This window comes from Ambystoma mexicanum, chromosome 8 (assembly GCF_040938575.1).
Source record: "Ambystoma mexicanum isolate Mex_15411 chromosome 8, UKY_AmexF1_1, whole genome shotgun sequence".
NCBI lineage: Eukaryota > Metazoa > Chordata > Amphibia > Caudata > Ambystomatidae > Ambystoma > Ambystoma mexicanum.
In genome coordinates this window covers 95,394,316-95,413,834 of record NC_090929.1, presented here as the reverse complement: position 1 = coordinate 95,413,834, position 19,519 = coordinate 95,394,316, and the positions used below count along the sequence as shown (strand labels likewise).

General features: G+C 46.4%; 1 protein-coding gene across 1 annotated transcript in view; it reads left to right on the top strand.

The window, feature by feature from the left end:
• The first annotated feature begins 1,010 nt into the window (after nucleotides 1-1,010).
• The window catches only part of LMX1B (LIM homeobox transcription factor 1 beta), a 230,816-nt gene continuing 212,307 nt past the window's right edge, over nucleotides 1,011-19,519 (top strand). The window contains exons 1-2 of the mRNA XM_069609385.1: nucleotides 1,011-1,454; nucleotides 3,448-3,634. Of these exons, the coding sequence (XP_069465486.1) occupies nucleotides 1,316-1,454; nucleotides 3,448-3,634 (326 nt within the window). The 5' untranslated portion in view covers nucleotides 1,011-1,315. The remainder of the gene's footprint in view (nucleotides 1,455-3,447; nucleotides 3,635-19,519) is intronic.

The following is a 19,519-nucleotide window of genomic DNA, read 5'->3' as shown; positions in this document are numbered from 1 at the left end:
AAAAAAACGAGGAACATCGCTGTCTCTCTCACATCAAAGATAAGTCTCCCCTCGCACCCTCATTTTGCAAAGAATTCAGATCTTTAATTTCCCAAATGGAGAATCCATTTGAGAACCCGGCGACAAAAAAAGCGAATTCATCGAAGATAAAACGTCGCCGTCGGTAACTGGGATGCGAGAGGTGGACCCCCACCGCCACGAACGTGGCGCGGGGTTCAGATTAGTTTACAAACAAGGGGGCCTTTTCAGCGAGACTTGGTGCACACACACAATCTAGACTGCACACGGTGTGCTCTACCGCACTAAATATAAAAACATAGCATGCACAACGCGCCAATTGATTGTGAAAATACTGCATGCGGAAATAAAGTGTTAATCACGATATTGGTACTCGTATACATAAACAGTACACTTATAAAATAAATAGCAGAGCGACAACAGTAAATTGCATGTATATATATATATATATATATATATATATACTTATGTACAAATACAATATTTATTAAATATTTAACTACATACCCCATCTCTCGCAGGTTTCCAATTATTTGATAACTATGTAATCATACTCCAATTAACTGATTAAATATAATGTCTAACAATGACTCCAGAGTGCCGAATTAAAGCGCCCCGAGAGTCTGCAATGTACTCACTCATTGGCCCAAGTGTAAAGTTCTTTAACATTCGGGTGACTATTATATCCCATTGGTGAAGCATGTTAGAGCAGCGGGCGCGTCCAGAGTGCTTTAATGACAAAGTAATGTTATTGTTACTCCGCGCAGCCCTTGTCTCTTAATCAGCGCCCACGAATACACCTGGTGCTTCTTCGGGGTATGGAAATCTCGCCGCACTACTTGGCGTGAAAGGACGCATCACCCAGCGGCGCAGGGATCCGCCTCGGTTCAGATGTCAGCAGGTTCGGGAGGAGGGAGGGGGTGAGGAGGCTGCGCGCGGGGTGTATCCCTCCGCCTGGATGCCTGCTCTGAGCCGGAGGACAGCTCCATGGCACACTCACTCCGTGACTGTTCTCTGGGAGCCCCGCAGACCCGCCGCCCCTGGATGTACCCCTGCGAGACCAGGAAGAAGACACCCACCTGGACCCGGCGCCACCCTCCGAGTACCCCCTGGCAGGTGAAAGGCGCTTCCCGTGGTGACCTGCGGGACAGTCCGACGGCCTGAGCCAGCACCCATCGCAGCGTGTGGGTGCTCATCAGCTCTTGGGGGTGGCTTCCTGGATTGGCTTGTGCGCCCCGCTCACCCCTGAAGTTGGGACCGGAGAGCCGCCCCTCCCCCGCGCGCTCCCCCATGTGTAATGGACATTGCCCCGGCCCCTGAGTCTCTGGAGAGGTGTTTCCCCAGGCGGCAGTGCGGGGGTTCCAACATGCTGGACGGGATTAAGATCGAGGACCACCCCCTGCGTTCCGGAGCCGCCACCCTGGGGGTCTTGCTCGGTAAGTTCCCCTGTAACCCCCCCTCGTTTCTGGTGCCTGTGTACAGCACTTTAAAACTTCCCCCTAACAGGCTGGGCGCACTCTTGCCGCAGAAAACTTCCCGTGCCTCCAGTGCAGCCTGGGGTCCACGGGTGTGTGTGTGAGGGGTTGGGGGGGCTTAGAGCTGTGAACATGGGGGTGCATTGTAAACTTGCAGCCGTGGAGCTGGAGCCGGCATTGCAAGCTCTCCACGTCCCCCAGTCCCTGCCAGCTGTGTACATCCCTTTAAAAGTTCCCCCGCTGCAGCTCGGTGAAGTTATGCAACACAAAACGTGATCTTCCCGGGATCTCACACGTCTGCAGAGCCGGCCTTTGCCCGCCGCAAACAGCTGCCCCCGGTGCAGTGGCAATGCACATAGCTGCACCCGGTGCTCGGAAATGCCGAAAGCCCAGTCCTGCCTAAAGTTCGCGGCACTTTTCTGAAAAGTTTCTCCCCTCGGCGGTGCCGTTGTTGGGGGGTGCAGTGGGGCGAGGGGGTGTGACTGCGAGCTTTGGAGATGTGGATAGTCCTCCTTGGAGACAATCGGGGAAACAAACAGCAAAGCAGCTTCGCAGGCAGTGGCATTTGCGAAAATCAAAGCGAAAACACAAAAACCGGAAGTGTCGTGTAAATAAACCGCGCATGACATGTAGTAAAGCCGTGAAATTGACAGAGTAGCCGCAGCGCGCGGTGCCCGCAATATGCATCGCAGAGCGCCTTTGCTGCAAGCATATCTTTATTGCGCTCAGAATCAATTATCAGTCCCCTTCTAAGCACTTCCGATTTTGCCAGAGGGTGGGATGCGATTGGTACAGGCCAGCGTTTGCTGTCTTTTTTTATATAGCGTTCGGAAGAGATTACTTATCCGTTTTAAAGCGCCCCATGGAGATGGGGTTTGCTCAGGATCACACACTTCTGGCCGAAGTGGGAAAACTGGACTACCGTTCCAGGATGATGGTTTACAGCACCGATACATTCGTTACAAGAAAACGTCATCTAATGTGCTGAGCTCTACGAAGTGTTGTCTTGAGTTATTAAGCACACACATTTGTGGCGCCGTGTATGTGTTCTCTGCACCCTCGAGTACAGGCCAATAGATGGTCTGTGTTCTTGCATAGCACCCAGTGGTAGCACTGCACACATTTGAACACCCTTCTGTTATTACTGCACTACGGGCAAATGAATTGATAAGATGAGGTTCGTACCGAGCGTAGAAGGGGGCGCTGGGTTTATAAACCAACTTGGCAGCTCTGTGATACCGCCACTCGTAAGACCCTGATTTACAGAACATGCGTGTACATGGGAAAGTCACTTCGAAAACATTGTTGTACATCAGACCCATTTTATTTTTCATGCTGGCTGCCTCTCCAATTATACGGGTGCCAGTGGGCACGGCAGTTGGCACCATTGCTACATAAGGGTAAAGCAATGCGTACTTAGGGCCCGCTCCATTGAATTTTATGCACGGTTCAAAGTGACGTTGCACTGCTGAAAAGTGACTTTGCGCTGCCGACACACAACCTGATAAATGGAACTGTGCAAAGTGTATTTCTGCAGGGCAAAGTAAGCGCATGGTCATTTTTGCAGTACAAAATGACTCTGCACTGATTTTCCATTGCAAAAATAAACTTTGCACAGTTCCATGGATCAGGGTTTGTTGCGGCAGTGCAAAATCCCATAAATCGTGCAAAAAAAAAAAGCCATGAATCCGGCCCTTTACTCTGCACTACACAGTATGAGTACCCCGTTTTTGTACATTGTAAATCATAGTTGGGGTTCCCGGTTTCAAAGCGCCCCAGCTGTTGCCGGGTAAGGCCTTTATAGTGATATGCGCAAGATCACACGGCGCAGTCATACTTTACAGAATGAAAGGGCTGAGTGGGCATGGGATCCGGGTGGGGGCTACTCGGCCCCTTTATTTCCCCGTGTGTGCCCGGCACTCACCCACCCATCTGCCTGTTTACTGTCTCCCAGGTTCCGACTGCCAGCATCCAGCCGTCTGCGAAGGCTGCCAGAGGCCCATATCGGACCGCTTTTTGATGAGAGTGAACGAATCTTCTTGGCACGAGGAGTGTTTGCAGTGCGCCGTGTGTCAACAGCCCCTCAGTACCAGCTGCTTCTTCCGGGACCGAAAACTCTACTGCAAACAGGACTATCAACAGTAAGTGGCATTTGGTTTACCTTAACGGGCAGAGCTGGCAGCCTCCTGCGTCCCTGCCCGCTGTCTGTGCCGCGAGAGGCCGTGCCAGGCCTGTGCCACTCCGACACCCGTGCTTCCTGCACGTACCCGGAGTTAGGGATTACACGCAGGGCCGCGGCCACACACCTAGGGCACATGCACAACTATACGAAGCCACACGGGCGTTAGCGCAACGAAGCCCTCCTTTTAAATGTGAATTGCAAAGCTATATTTAAATGTAAATTATATATAAATATGAAATGTTGTTCCAAAAAAAAAGACATAAATACATTTTGCCAAACCAGCATGCATCAAATGTGACGTGAAACGCAAATGCGCAATTATATGAATCGCGCGACATCTCGTTCAGTGCATTGTATTGTCACGCTTTGGGCCTGATTTACTGAAGCGTTTTTCAATGGGGGAAATCCCATTTCTGCAAATCAGACCCTGTGAGTGTGTATAGGTGCAGCGTCCTTGGAAATGGGGTCCCACTGCGTTATGCAAACGCAGCCCCTGCATTGTGTTGGGTTAAACTTGGGCTGGTGGGCCCCGCCACCGTCCGTGCGCGCGGATCACCAGCTGGCCGCGTTGTAAATGTCCGCGAGAGCTGTCAAAAGCCACAGACAGCAAAGTGGGGCGGCGGATTGTGCGTGCACGGCAGGCTGGGCGGCCAGCACGCGCGCGAGGTGGCGACCTGACGCGGCATCGGGTCGTGCGGGATTGTGGCACGGTCGGAATTGTGTGCAGTGCCAGGAAGAAGGGAGGTCGAGCCGGACTTGTTTTTTTTTGGGGGGGGGGCGGGGAGAGCGAGCAACTCGCTTTGTAATTTAGACAGAGAACGTGAGCGATTTGCAAAGTATTTTTTTTTTGGGAACTACATGGCAGTTTCATTCGGTTACAAAAATGCAACCATCGCCCCGATCTCCGTCCTGGTCAAAGAGATGAAACCTCGGGTTCACGCATAAATACGGCAGGCTCGAGTATCGGGTATATGGGACGTGTAAGGACGCACTTTTCAAGGGTTCCTGTGACCCAGCACAGGGAATTCCTCTGCCCTGTGTGTCTCCCCTCCCCCACACACCCCCTGTGTATCCCCCCCGTGTGCCCCCCTCTCCCCGCAGACACACTGCTTCAAGAAAAAGAAATACCCCGGGTTGCGAGAGCAAATAACTGAGCAGTGTAATATATATGGGTGAAGTCTTTGCACTCGTTGTGTAAGCTGCATTGGAAAGACCGTGCTGCTGTGTGTAGAAAGTGGCCTCTGAACCCCACCCACACCCCTTAAAAAGGAGTTCCCTGAAGCTTGAAAAGGCAAATACCACAAGGTTGGTGGAGGGTGGAAGGGGGGGGGGGGGTTGTCGGGGTGCTGATGCACGTGTGAGACCAAGGACGCAATTTGTAATTTGCAGTTTTTAATCCGTGTGATTTGATGAAGGAATCGCCCCTTTACGCCCCCGATCCCCCGCCCCATGTAAATATTGTTGTATGCGACAATATTCCGATACAAAATAATACCCGTTTGCTTTTCTGCAGGTCCGTTTCTTTTATGCTTTCCTGCAGGTCCGTTTCTTTTACGCTTTTCTGCAGGTCAGTTTCTTTTATGCTTTCCTGCAGGTCCGTTTCTTTTATGTTTGCTCTGTTGTACATTTTACCCGGAATGTAAACGCATCGTTTACATGCGGCCAATATATTCCGGGTCACTTTTGTAATTCTATGAAAAACGTTCTGTGAAAAGCGTGCGTTGCAAAACATGGCAGCACGGTGACAGCGGGTGCAGCACTCGCTCGAGTTGTGTTCATTCGATGTGGAACTCCGTCATTAAAATTCTCCTATTTCTATTCATGTATTTATGATGTTGTTATGTTTCTCTTTAAACCGAAAGGGAAACGTCATTTTCGCGTGTTCACACAAAGAATCCTTTTTTGGATATGTATTTTAATCTCTTAATAATGATATGCCATTTTTAATATTTACTGCTTCTATTAAATATTCGGGAGTTTCATTTAACACATTCCAATCTAGACCCGTGTTAATATGAAATTTAAATACACACACGTGTGAGCCACCTACGCCGCCTGTTCTAATCTATTCATTGTTCTGGGTGCCTTTATCTCGGCGCGTCCTTTGTATTATATTTTCAATTGCAAATAAATCGGCCCTTAAACTCCGCTCCCAAATTAGCGCACAGAATAATATCGCCGAGCGCTATATGTATTTTCAGTTATATATTTTGGTATTCGCCCATATTCTATACAGCGCCTTCCCGCTTTTTCCGACGGGTGGAGACGAGAATGTCACCGCTGGAAAATGTTTGGGGGCAATTGCAGGAGCATTTCGACAGACTGAAGGAGGGGGCTGGGGGTTCGTTCACGCAAACACCCCAGTAATGCACCCCCCATCTTCTGATCTCCGCTGCTGCGCGAGAGGGCGAAGCGGGGGTTTGAGAGTGAGCCAGTCAGAACCCCCACAAGAGGCCTCTTCCGGCGTCCCCCATTCCATAGGACCGAACTCAAGGCACAGAGGGCCTGATGTACAACGCGTTTTTCAATGGGAGTTCGCCATTGAAAAACGCGTTTGCAAATCAGGCCCAGGGAGGTTGAACCAGCGTGAGCTCAAACGCCACCGAGTTGTTTAGAAACTGGGCCCTGGTTGACAAACGTTGTCCAACGGGAGTTTCCCATTGAAAAACGCGTTTGTGAATCAGGGCCATGTATTGTTTAAGCAGTACAAGACCGCTCACTTTATTGACTCGACACACGCACACACACATACACACATACATTAGTCATAACCTATTACGTTCATTCGTGTGTGAGGACATTTACCAAGACCTGGAACAGGCCTTATCTTACTCTCTCGGCCCCCAACACACACGTGTGTGTGTGTGTGTGCTCGCGCGGTACACGCCGTTTGCTCTAAGGGTGGGCACTGTTTTGTATCCTCCTTCCTGGCGAATTGAAAGCTCTGTATTGTCCCCCAACATCGGCCACAGTGTGTGTGGGTTCATAGAAGAAACCCTCTGTTTTCATAGGCAAAGGCGCCCCCACTCCCAGCCACCCTGCTCTCTCTCTCAGCAACCCTGCTCGTTCTCCCAGCCACCCTGATCTCTCTCCCAGCCACCCTGCTCTCTCTCCGAGCCACCCTGCCATCTCTCTCAGCCACCCTGTTCTCTCCCTCAGCCAACCTGCTCTCTCCCAGCCACCCTGCTCTCTCTCTCAGCCACCCTGCTCTCTCTCTCAGCCACCCTACTCTCTCTCTCAGCCACCCTGCTTGCTCTCCCAGCCACCCTGCTCTCTCTCCCAGCCACCTTGCTCTCTTTCTCAGCCACCCTGCTCTCTCCCCCAGCCACCCTGCTCTCTCTCTCCCAGCCACCCTTCTCTCTCTCCCAGCCACCCTGCTCTCCCTCAGTCACCCTGCTCTCTCCCCCAGCTACCCTGCTCTCTCTCTCCCAGCCACCTTGCTCTCTCTCTCTCTCTCTCTCAGCCACCCTGCTCTCTCTCCCAGCCACCCTACTCTCTCTCTCTCAGCCACCCTGCTCTGTCTCCTAGCCACCTTGCTCTCTCTGTCGCTGTTCTGGTCTCTGCCTCGCGTTCGCTCTGTCCCCCCTTCTCTAGCTGTCTCTCCCCACTCTCTATTTCTCACACCGCCCACCCCACCCCACAAAACACACGCACCATCCCACAGCCTTCGCGTACTCTGTCGTTGCTATTAATTGACTTATCATCGTCCCCCAAACTAGTTCTCTAGTAATGGGGTTCGGGGTGCCTCCCCTTGCAGATAATGAAATGTGCTCCAGTGCCGCCGTTGCGTTCTCCCACCCCCCGCAGGATTTTTCACCCCCAAAGCACAGTGGCCTGCTAGGCTTCCGCGAAACCCCTCTGGACGTGGTCACGCATGACACACGTCTGTGCTCAGTCAAAGAAGCCGGTACATCGTTATGTGCACGTTTATCCTGTATACCTTTAAGGCAAAGCACACAGACTTTGTAAAACGTAGAAGTCTTCGTGGACTCCCATTTGCCAACGCCCTGTGGCTACGGGGTTGGGAGGCTCGTCCACAGGCGGGGATGTCCCGCCGCCGCGCATGGAAGCCCAGCGTATGGGTCGGTTGGCACTTCGTGCCTTGTCGGGTTCAGCGCTGGATGCCCGTTTGTGCCACTCTATGCGCTACTTTATCTCTCGCGAGAAACAGGCTCCTTTTATTATCTCCCCGCGCCCCCGAAAAACAGTTCTTTCACAGCAAAAAAGGGCTTGGGCACCCAGACCCTCAGGCAAAATCCACACTCCATGCCTGTCAGTACAATTTAGGGTCTTTTTTGTGTGTTTGGGGGTGTGGACGTGGGCACTTCAATCACCGGGACATAATGTGACTCTGCCAGGAGTCTGGTCACGAACAAAGGGGGACAACTTGGGCTCGGCACCGGCCTTTGTGCCCCATTCTTCAGGCCCGGCGTGGTTGGGGTGGGGGGCGCATAGCAGCCGCCTGGTGCCCGGTCCCTATGGAGACCGGCTGCGCATGCTGGCTCCGCAGCGGCCTGCGGGTATTTGCAGGACCGTACCTCCTCGGCGGGGCGGATGGCAGGGGTGGGGGTCGCTCCCTTCCACGGAGCGCCTCACAGCGCCGTGCCCTCCGCGCTCCTCCGGCGGTCTTCTCGGCGCTAAACCGAGCGCCTGTACGACTCCCCGCAGGCCTCCAGGCGCTCGCATCGCGCTTCTCAGTGCATCATGGAGATATAAAGATGAGACACCACTAGAAGATATGATATGGCGTTTATAAAGCGCCTAGACACAAGTGTTTCAGAAGCAGCACACAGCCTTGCCTTTTCGCTAGTTTACCTCATGAGTACTATGATTCATTTTTTCCCATAATTATTAGATATTTCTATCCGTGTTTTTAAAACACAGAAATATGCCTATTCTTTTATTTTTAAAAAATATATTTGTTTTTTTACTTTACGGTATAGAGGTAGGCGTATGTAAAACAGGGGGCGGCGCGAGGTGCCCACCCCGCGCCTGCATTGGCACGCTCCCTCGCCGTGTGCCCTCGTGTCCGGGCCCAGCACCTACTGTAGAAGTGCCCACCGGCCCGCTGGGGTTAGCGCGTAGGGGGTCGTGGGGGCAGCACCGGAAGCCGGGAGGGAAAACCCGCAAATCAAACATCTCTCGCTTTCATGGCCCGGAGATCCGACCGTGCAGGAAAGCTGGCGGTGCGCCAGTGATAACGCACAGACATCCGTGCAATATCACGGTGATTCGGGTAGATAGAGGACAGCTGACGCACGCATGTGCAGGTACACGCATGTACGTGTGAACATGTAACATAAATGGGACGTGCCTTTTGCAGCCCCGCGTTTTCCATTTGGTGTAGTGCATGTACACACATGTATAGCTTTCTAATATATACAACATGCACACACACGCTTTACATATGTGTAATGTGTGAACATTTAATGTAGCTGGATCTTGTACAGCACGATTGCTGCTTTGGCCGCCTCGCGTGTGACGGCACATACATGTACATGATATCAAAATAACGATCACCTGTATATCTATCTCACTTGAGCATTAGAGTGCATGTACTAATCGTATGCACACACGTGAATATGAATGCGTGGATATTCACACGCATGCAAAATGATAAATACACATATATGAAGCTATCATTTGAGTATATGTTAGTACGAGTTGCAGACATGCATGTATGTTTTATGTAACCACTGCTGCTAAAATATGCGCCCGGTAGCCTCCGGGCCTGGTTTGCGTTATTTAAATAAATACAAATGCAAATACAAATGTGCGATATACATTTATGAATGTGGGTGTATGACTGTTATGACTTTAGTGGAAAAAAACAACAATATCAGGTTTGTAGATGGGGAAAAGGTACCCCTTATAGTGTACTATATAGCAGTGGTATTCTAACCTTTTCATATCAAGCCCCCCTTTAGTAAAAATATTGCTTCTGGGTCCCTCCAACTAGGGGATGGTCCTCCCAGGGGGCCCAAAGAATGTCCAGGGGGGCCCAGGCTCTTTAAAATATAAGCAGATTTTCTACTGCTTATATTTTCTGTTAAAAACAGGCACCATAATCGATTTTTATTTTAAAAAATAGTCATTTTAATAATTGTTCAGAGAATCTGCCACCCACGCCTGATATGCTTCGGGCCCCCCTAGGGGTGCAGTCCCCCAGTTTGGTGACCACGGCTTCATAGATTTTTCCAGCCACAGAGGACTGCTGTGGCAAAATAGCGGAACAAGGCTTAAAGCACGGTAATCCAAGGTGACTTGCAATAATATCCTTTAAACGTGCAGTTGTGGGTTTTGAATTCCGCATAATGCAGGGGCGCAACCATCGCCCCACGTAATACCTGGCCTCCCTTCGCTAATGCATGCTTGTGAGGAATTCCACCATCCGCACGCTGGGTGTGTGCTCACATGGGCTTTTCTGAAATTGTATATGAAATTGAATGATGGTCCATCAATCTCTGGAAAATGCGTTGGGCTGGTCCGCACACATTTTCCTTTGCTCACCACACGACATACGCATAGACCCGTGTACTCTGGGTGGACACAGCCTACGGGCACTATCCGCCCCTGTCATATTTAGTTGGGATATGACAGCCAGGAGTACATCGCATCATCTCAGCAAACCGATATTCATCCCTGGACTACTGGTGCCCCGGAAGTTGATCCATCAAAATGCACTCTTCGAATCGTCGATGCTTTTAATCAATGTAGAATCTGTTTAGGCAATAATAATAATTTTTAAAAAACACAAATGTGTTGTATTGTGTTGCAAAACAGATTTCAAGCAGTTTGTTACAATGCACTCAAAAGCCATTTTCTGGTTCAGACTAAGTGATAATATGCACACATGTTCTTTCATATCCTGTCTTAAACTCCATGGGCACTCATTATATGCATACTACCACAAACAGTTCCTTATCAATTCATGCCAGTAAAGAGTGACACAAAGCTATCCAACAAGCAAGGAATCCGAAAAAAGTTGTCCATCTCTTTAATGAGGTGCTCTAGTGGCAGCTGGAATTCTGCTGCGCGCTGGCTCAAGCAGCATGCCTGACGGCATCACCATTGTGCTGTAATGGATTATTGCACTCAGGGTAGTGATGTCATGTTATTGTTAGGGCTGAGTTTTGACGTCACAAGTAAACTGTGATGTGGACATTCTTTACAGTCTTTTGCACAGATTCTGCAGGCCTATGCATTATGTGGCCCTAATGTAGACTTCACCCGCTTCTCTCTGCCGTTTAAATAGCTGGCATTATAAACCATTTTAATGGTACTCAGCTTACTGACCTCCGAAGGATGCAGGGTTAAGTCACCTGGCTGCTTTTCGAACTTCCAAACTGCGCGCTAGTCCCATGTCAGTGGCACACACTTAACCCGTGAGCTATCTTCCCAGTCATGAAATTTAATGCTGGGGTAACTGCTAGGTTGTTTTGTATTTGACAAAACAAGGTTTGCCTAATTTTGAAGATAATGCTAACTCTGTTTGAATGGTTTAGCACTACTACAGCAAGAACCTTTACCCACCATACTATCATTAGACATGGTAATATTCTGCTTGGCTGTTTATTTTGCTTTCCACTTCCAAGGCTGCCTGGTGTGTTTTGAACTTGAAGCTGGCACCTCCTGGCACCTTCTGTGGCTGCTAGGCACTAGGACCTAAATAACAACGGAGGGCCTTTGTAAATGCCAGAGAACACCGCCCCAAAAAAACCTTGCATTCAGGTGTGAAAGAAAAAGGGGAAGCAGAGGGTGCTAGTCTCGTGTCCACCATATTTAAGAACGGATGTTCACAGAAGCGTGACTTACTTTGCCAGGGGTTCAGCACGATGACGTCAACATGACGTCAACAGACGGAGGACACTACTGGGTGCCTGTTGTCACGTTTCCCATGGGTCCACGGGGATCCTGGAAAACATGCTAAGAAAAACATTTTTCTCTCACAAAATGTAAACAAAGACATCATTTAAGTGGAATATAAAAATGAAATGATTTGATTGGAAAGTAAACAACGGGTTATATTTTTATGAAACTTATACCATAGGGCGTGACTCACGGAAACGTTTTTATAATGACAGTCTCTCAGTTCAGAAAGCTCTCTTGTAAAAATCGTTTTTATGATTAAATACAAGTAAATAAAAAAATAAATAAATAATGGCATAAACCCATTGAAAAAAGCTCTATAAATTAGGCCCATTGTGTGTGTCTGTGGTGCGTTGGTGGTTCTCTCTATGTGTGCATAAACTGCTAAGCACATGAATACACATTTTACACACACACGCGCGACATAGCAAGAGCATGCCAATTACATGTGCACGTTCCTCTCGTCCACTTTATACCACTATGAGGATGTATTTTCACTCACTCTAGTAGCCTAATATGTCAGGTGGTTAAACCGGAAGTCGAAAAACGCAAACATGTCGTAGGCCGTGTCCATGTGGTTTCCTGCATGATAGTACGATACCCGGGAAGATAGCTCAGGGTCAACGTGCAAGGTGCTCCTTTTGGAAACAAGACGAAACAGAGCACCACAGGTTCGATCCCCGGGTCCGCGCTTGGAAACCTCTGATTATTAAGCGCGTTATAAATAGCCAATTGCAATTTACCATGTTACCACATCTCGCTCTTTCACGTTTTCCCACCTTTCTTGCAAGCCCTCTTCCGCTCTCCCTCCCTTTCACCCCCTCTCCCTTACGTGTACACGCGCACACACACGTTTTCTAAATGTTTGTTTTTCGAAGGACTTCTCCCTACATTGCCCGTATGACTCTTCACACGCGTTTAGCTTCAATGCCCTGGACATGCACATCTGAAAATAGAAATGCATATTTTACGTTTGAAAAGTATTTGTTTTTTACCCGCAGCTGTGCTTTATGGAATGAGGAAGGGGGTTTGTAGTTCTGTCGGAAGCAAGGAAATCACAGTGTTTCTGTGCATTCGTCCAGAGGGTCACAACTGTAATAACTACATTAGACCATATTGATTTATAATACACTTTAACCTACTGCATACATACAATTATTTTCACAACAAACACACAAAAACAAACGTACTTTCGTGCACACACGTACGCAGCCAAAGTCTACGTTTAAAAATAGTCGCAGAATTACCGACCTGGCAGTATTTGACCAATGTATACTTCATTGTACACTTGCAACAATCTCATTGGCTCATTGGTTTGAATACAAGAATCACACAAATGAAGTGCATGTGCAGCCGTGATTTGCACACCTACGCATTCACACAGACACAACCACACACACACGAGTGTGATATAGACAAGAATCACAGACATGATGCTGTGCACGTGCAGTAAGAGAAGGCCGTGATTTGCACACCTATGCATACACATAGACACAATCACACATACACAAGTGTGATATAGACAAAACAAGGGAGAGAGGAGTAGAATGTGTTTGTGGGGGAGAAAAGAGAGAGGGAGGGAGAAAGAGAGGGTGAGAGCGAGTTCTTGATTCACAAAGTGTTTTTCAGTCGGATTTTCCAGTTGATCACCTCTCAGCCAATCAGAATGTTTGGATTGTAGAGAATAACTACTGATATTGACTTCATTCTGAATATTCTGAAAGAGGAAGTTAAATATGTTCAAATGCTTTGACAAACCGTTTACTTTTACATTATACCCAATGCATGCTCACGTTAAAACCTTACCAGTTCAACGAATTATGCAATTAAACTGCTGAACTTATGAAGGACAAAATATACACATATTAAATTTACTATAATGATTTGAGTATTTATTTGACTATTAAAGACGTATTCTACTACACAACCCAAACAATGTTGCTATTACCATTCTGTGCTAGTAGCCTTAAAGAACCCAGGAGGGGTCATTATTGCTTGGGATAATGACCCTTCAGCAACTTATGGCCCATGACTTCGCCTCAGGCCATAACTTGTGTGCTGTTAATTATCCCTCGATAATGACTCATCACTGAGTCTATAAGAGTACATTATGTACCCCATATGCACAATAACCATTGGAGCTAATGGCCTGATTCACAGAAGCATTTTATAATGGCACAATCCCATTGAAAAATGCTCTATGGATCAGGCCCTCAATGTCGAAAAGTGGCTGGATGGCAACTGGTCTTCAAATATTGAAATAATACAAATCCGGACCAGTGTAGAAAGACGCTGACACGATACAGAGCAAACGACGAAAGACTTGGCAAGTTTGTGTTTTTGTTTGCATTCATCTTTGTGTAAAAAATGAGGACGTTCAAAACTATCGTATAGTTTAGGAGTCTAGAAAAGAACCTTGCGTACAGCTACATCTATATTCAGCATGTATTTGCCCCATCCCAGCATTGGTGGTGCTGGGATGGTCCTTGGAGCGGGTATCGTAGTCTGGGCCCGGATTCCTCAGGGCATGGGTAGGACAGAGGAGGGTCTCGGGTGAAGGGGAAGGATGGGTAGGGCGCGCATAGTGGGACGGCGGTCTGACATGAGCAGTGGAGGCTGGTCTTTGGAGGAGGGAAAGACTACAGAGGATGCTTGTTAGGGTTGCTTTGCCTGGGGGAGCAGTGGAACAATGTCAAACAATGAATGATGTCCGAGCGGCTTCATTTAATTATATCCAACTGGCGCAGACATCTTAACTGAACTATCATAACACTATCAATAGTACATTGAATATGGATCAAAGGTGACTTGGTATAATAATGGCAGTCAGGGCAATGTTGGTCATAATCGAGAAAAGCACTGCACTTATTAACTTCCAATGCGCTGGGCTGCTTAGAGCATGCATATCTCACATCTGCAGAGATTTCACAAGCGCCATATTGAAATCTCTTCTGAATAACTAAAGAGGTTTCATTAATTAAATATTGACTGCAGTCGACCCCTCGGCAGACCACTGTGAGCACATAGTAATTGCAATATAGTCACCCTGACCCACCAAGGGTCCACCGACACAGTCTTAGACCTCAATTGCTCCAAGTCCTTCCGTCACAGGCTTTATCTGGCATACATCTTACTTTAATGCAGATGGAAATCACATTTTTTTGATTCCTACTTCAATGTGCCCGAAAAAAATCTTAAATAAATTGCCATAAAAACAATATTGTAAGAGGTGAGTTTTGTTATCGTGCTGTTATTAGTAAGTCCAGATACTTAAATTAAGCAAACAAGTCTGGAGGAAGTTAGAGTTATTCATAGTAACTATCCAATAGCCAGGAAGGGTAAGTCAGAGTCAGTTTTGGGGAATCATCCCCATTGTATGATCTGCCGGTACAATCACTGCAGTGCAGCTTGTGATGTCAGGGCTTTGCATTGTGCAGCCTCCTTGAATTCAACACATAGGCGGTGGGGAAGGAGGAGAAAAGAAGAGTAGAGATTTAGAGGGCGCGCGAGCGAGAAGGCTGTGCTTTTTATACACAGTTGTGAAGTTGGACTTTTTTTGAAGGTCTCAGCAGTTTCCGTTGACCCGTCGGGTATTGGACAAAATCAGTAGCTTGGGGGGAGTGGTGCTGAGTGTTAAGTCCAGTGCAAGAAACACCATCTTCTCATTAGCGCCTTGAGTTTTCTTGGCATTATATTCAGGTCGCCTAGGCTAAATAATTAACTCCGCAGATGAGAAGGTGGAGGGGTTGATATTTTGGAGTAACAACATGTGCATACATTAGGAACACATCAATGCCGATAGAGTTCTAAGAGGTGCAACCCATGTGGTTCTGGGGTGAAAGGTCATTAGTACATAGTGGAGTGGTTTGCTTCACTGCAAATAGCGCATGCTGACTTTCCGTATGCTTGAAAAGGCAAATAGCCCGTGAAGACAAGCAGACAGAGATTGCAAATGCCCACAGACTGATAGACTCGCCAAGTCACTGCCACCCAACATCACCGACTCCCTTCTGCGTTTTTGTAATGTTTCTCATCCTCGTTGGTCTATATATTCCTCCCCCGTAGCCCTCCATTTCTTTTTTCTGATTGCCTCTGACGCAGCTTCTTCTTCGTTTTGCATTTTATCCTGCTATCACATCATACTTATCCCTCCCTCTTTATACATACGCTAGTTTGTTGACTCATTCAGGCCCCTCTTTGTCACTCACCCATCTATCCCTTCAGCCGGTAGCCATCAATCATGTCTCTACCCCTCCAACTCCCACCCCTCCTTCCTCATCCGCTAGATGCACATTCCAATACTCATCCCAACATTTCCTGGCCTGACACTCCTTTTCACATATTTCCCGCAGCTCCTGTCCCTTGTGCTCCTTCCACTACTCAATTATTCTTCTCTCTCCTGCATCTTCCCCTCAGTGCTGGATCATTTGAGGGATAACAAAACGTTGAATTGTGGTGTGCCAATCTCCAATTCCACACCTTTCTCTCTCTCTGTTGTCCCTCCATTGTTTTTTTGATCCATTTGCCACAGTTAAATTTTGATGCCCGGTGCATTTTTCAATGAGTAACTTTAAAAAAAAAGAAGTCTCTTTTTTTGATATCAGGAATTTTTTTCTCCCCTAAATGTCACCCATATACTGATTGTGTCCGCATATGTAGTTAGTTCATCATTGTGCGATTTAAAAAAATGTATTGCTATTGTAAACAAATATTGCCTCTAATGATGAAAGAAGTATCTTTTGAGCAGATGCATTGCTTTTTTAAGCAAGTGACTAACACATTTGCACAACTGTTACTTAGCAACAAATTGTACACATTGCTGGTTAGGCCTTATGGGCAGGTAGTAATTTGTCCTCCTAATTTGGTCACAAATGTCGGAAAGCACACTTTACAGATAGATCGATATTTTTTAATTTCTCTTTAATCCTTAATAGGAAATTTCCTACATAGAAATATATTCTTAAAAGTACACCTGCCACAATTTGGTAAAACATATTTTATTTGGTCTTACATTATACAGAAGTAAAAACTAAGATTAACATTATCTTGATCACGTAGATTCTTTGTGTCCTGTTTGTTCACCCGTTAGCTTTTATTATTTACTGATTTTTCCGTGGACATATATAGCCTGATTCATGGAATTATTTGCGTGAAAAACGCAGATTTGCACGCCTTTCTGCTCGAAAATCCCTATACTTCACACAGGGATTTTCGGGCAGAAAGGCGGGCATATCTGCGTTTTTTCACGCAAATAATTCCATGAATCAGCCTGTTAGCCTGCCACTTCAACCGTAGTGCTGCAAAGTAGACAAAAGTCAACATGTACAACACAACAAAAAAATGATCACACGAGAAAGTAACATTTTCCCAAATGTTATTCTGCAATGTAGGGACCATGCGTACACCTTTGTTTTGTCTGTCATGTTATGTAATCATTCTTCTCATTGTTTTGTAACTCGCTATTTGTTTACACCGTTACAACCTGTTTCCATGTTCCATGTAACACCTTTGCATTTTCCTTATTTTTGTGTGTTTTCACCATCGATAATTAGCTTTACCACTTTGTGTTACCCCCCGTTTCATGTCTTCTTTTTCTGGCTTAATTCTCATAATGCTGTTGCCCAGGAGCGCGTTTGTCAATTACTGAGCTAGCCCTGCTGTTTGTCTTTAGGGATTAAAAACAGTACATGTTTACTTGTCTACTTCTCTCAATGATTAAGTTGTTTGGTTTGGATTTCAAACTGTAGATGTTATGTCGCTCTTTTTGTTACTCACCTTCCTGTGACCTCTGCTTTTGCTACTTTTCTAAGGGTGCCTATTGCAATTTTGTTCGGGGCATCTTGAAAGGAAAATATACTTGTTGGGTAACAGTTTTTTCAACATGTTAATGGTAACGCGATTAAACATTAGCATTCAGGCTAGGAGGATAGCTGAGGGGCAACGCGTTTGACTTGGAAGCAAGACAACGCACAGCAACACAGGTTAAAATCTTGGTCTTGCACTTAGAGACCGGTCTCCAGTATTTAGTCAGTCTGTAGTAACACATTTAATGAATGCTTTATTAATTTGAATAGTTAAAACAAAAAATAAGAAAGTATGGCCTCTAGTTTTGACAGCCCCCAATCCACCGCAGCCAGTGTCCACATTCACCTACAGAAACAGCACGCACTGCTGCCGTAAGGGAGCCGCAGGTAAACGCATCTTGTGCATGGGTGGTAAACAATGCAGAATGCTAGTCCACATTAGTGTGAATTCGCATGCACTAGTTATGTCTGACTGTGACACTCGTGATGCACATCTAATACTGAAGCATATGTGTGCATCAGCAATCATAACAAGGCACAGCATTGCTGATCACTGTGACGATGACTAACGACTCCAAAAACGATGAGGAGTCCACAGATCTCGTGGTTTCAGTTGGCGTGTTCTTGAAACCCCCGCTCCTCTGCATAAAGGGTCTTTCCTGAATAGTCAATAGGATTCAGGTAAAATTCCTCTGCAATTGGCAACTGGTGCAGCTCGGCTATTTCTCTCCATGGAATTTACATGGGGGTGCATATGTCAGTATTTAATTGGTTGGGAGACTCACCAAAATATCCCACAAGTAAATATATTTTCAGTAGCATATCCCGCAACACGCAGCTAGTGCCTGATATCGCCCCTCAGACAGAGCAGGGCATAAACTACCCCAACCACTGAAACCATTACTGTGTTGCGTTTCTGAAAAATTGTTCACAGACTTTCCAGCTTTTGCAAGAAGGATACCACTCTATGGGACTGATTTACAAAGTCCTTTTCAATGGGAAAGCACCATTGTAAAACGCCTTTGTAATCAGGCCCTATGTGTCCCTGGAAAGGTATTATCTATGGGACCTTTCCTTTAAATATAGCTCAGCACGTCTTTTTCACACAAAAAAATGGAAACCGCAGTTTTTGGTTTGTACATTTTTTGATGTTCCTTCTTGGAAATTGTAAATGCAACCTACTGTTTGCTGATAGTACCAGAAACTTTTCATCAAGGAATTCCCACTTCTCCTAATCAAATTAGGCAGGTCTTTTGCCCCTTTGTGCATCACTAAAGACCTCCAGGTTTCATGGTAGTAAAAGGGTCTTTAAGAGACATCTAGCAGTTTTTGTTCTAATTTCTCTGCATTTAAAATAAAAAACTATGTCATACCTGTAAACTACCAAGACTAATACACTGAAGTCAAATTTGTCTGCAAATCTTCCAATTGAAAGTGTGAGTCCAAGATATTCCTTTAAGGACAAGCACATTGCAGTCAGTGTGTTCTGTTTGGGTTAAAAACACATACTTCATTTCGTCTCAATACATATGTTTTTGTGGGTGGCCTTCTTGTGGATTACGACACTAATAAAATGAACAAAAGGAAATCATCACTTTGACTATTTGATTGTTTGATGTCTTTATATTAATGACAAATGGTCTTCAGGGGGATTCTCTGGGAAATGAATGTGGGGGGGGTTGGGAACACAGACACAAGTGTGTCTGATGAAAAAACTTTCATCAGACCTTGGGTCGCCTGTAATGTAGTAAAAACTACTGAAGCAAATTACACTATGGCATATAATGTTGAAGAGAAAATATAATAGTTAGATTTCCATCTAAAAAGATAGACAATAGTCCTTTATAGTTTTGTTTGTAGTTATTTTTAATTCCCAAAGTTCATCTTTAGTTGAGGGAGCAGAATTCCAACATATTGCCAATGCATTTTGGACCCAATAACTGGTCCTCCAAGGGTTGGGGACACAGAATAATCACGCATTGGATGAGCCCAGGGGATTGAAGGGATTGGTCAAACATTTCACGAGTTTACCAATCAGCATAGGGACACTCCTTCTCTGTGGTAGGACTACACCTGTTCATCCATTTGCAAACCATCTCCAAATCACGTGTTTTTTTAATCAGTTTTATTCTTGTTAAAAGGCCCAGTAGCAGCATACAAATCAAATACAG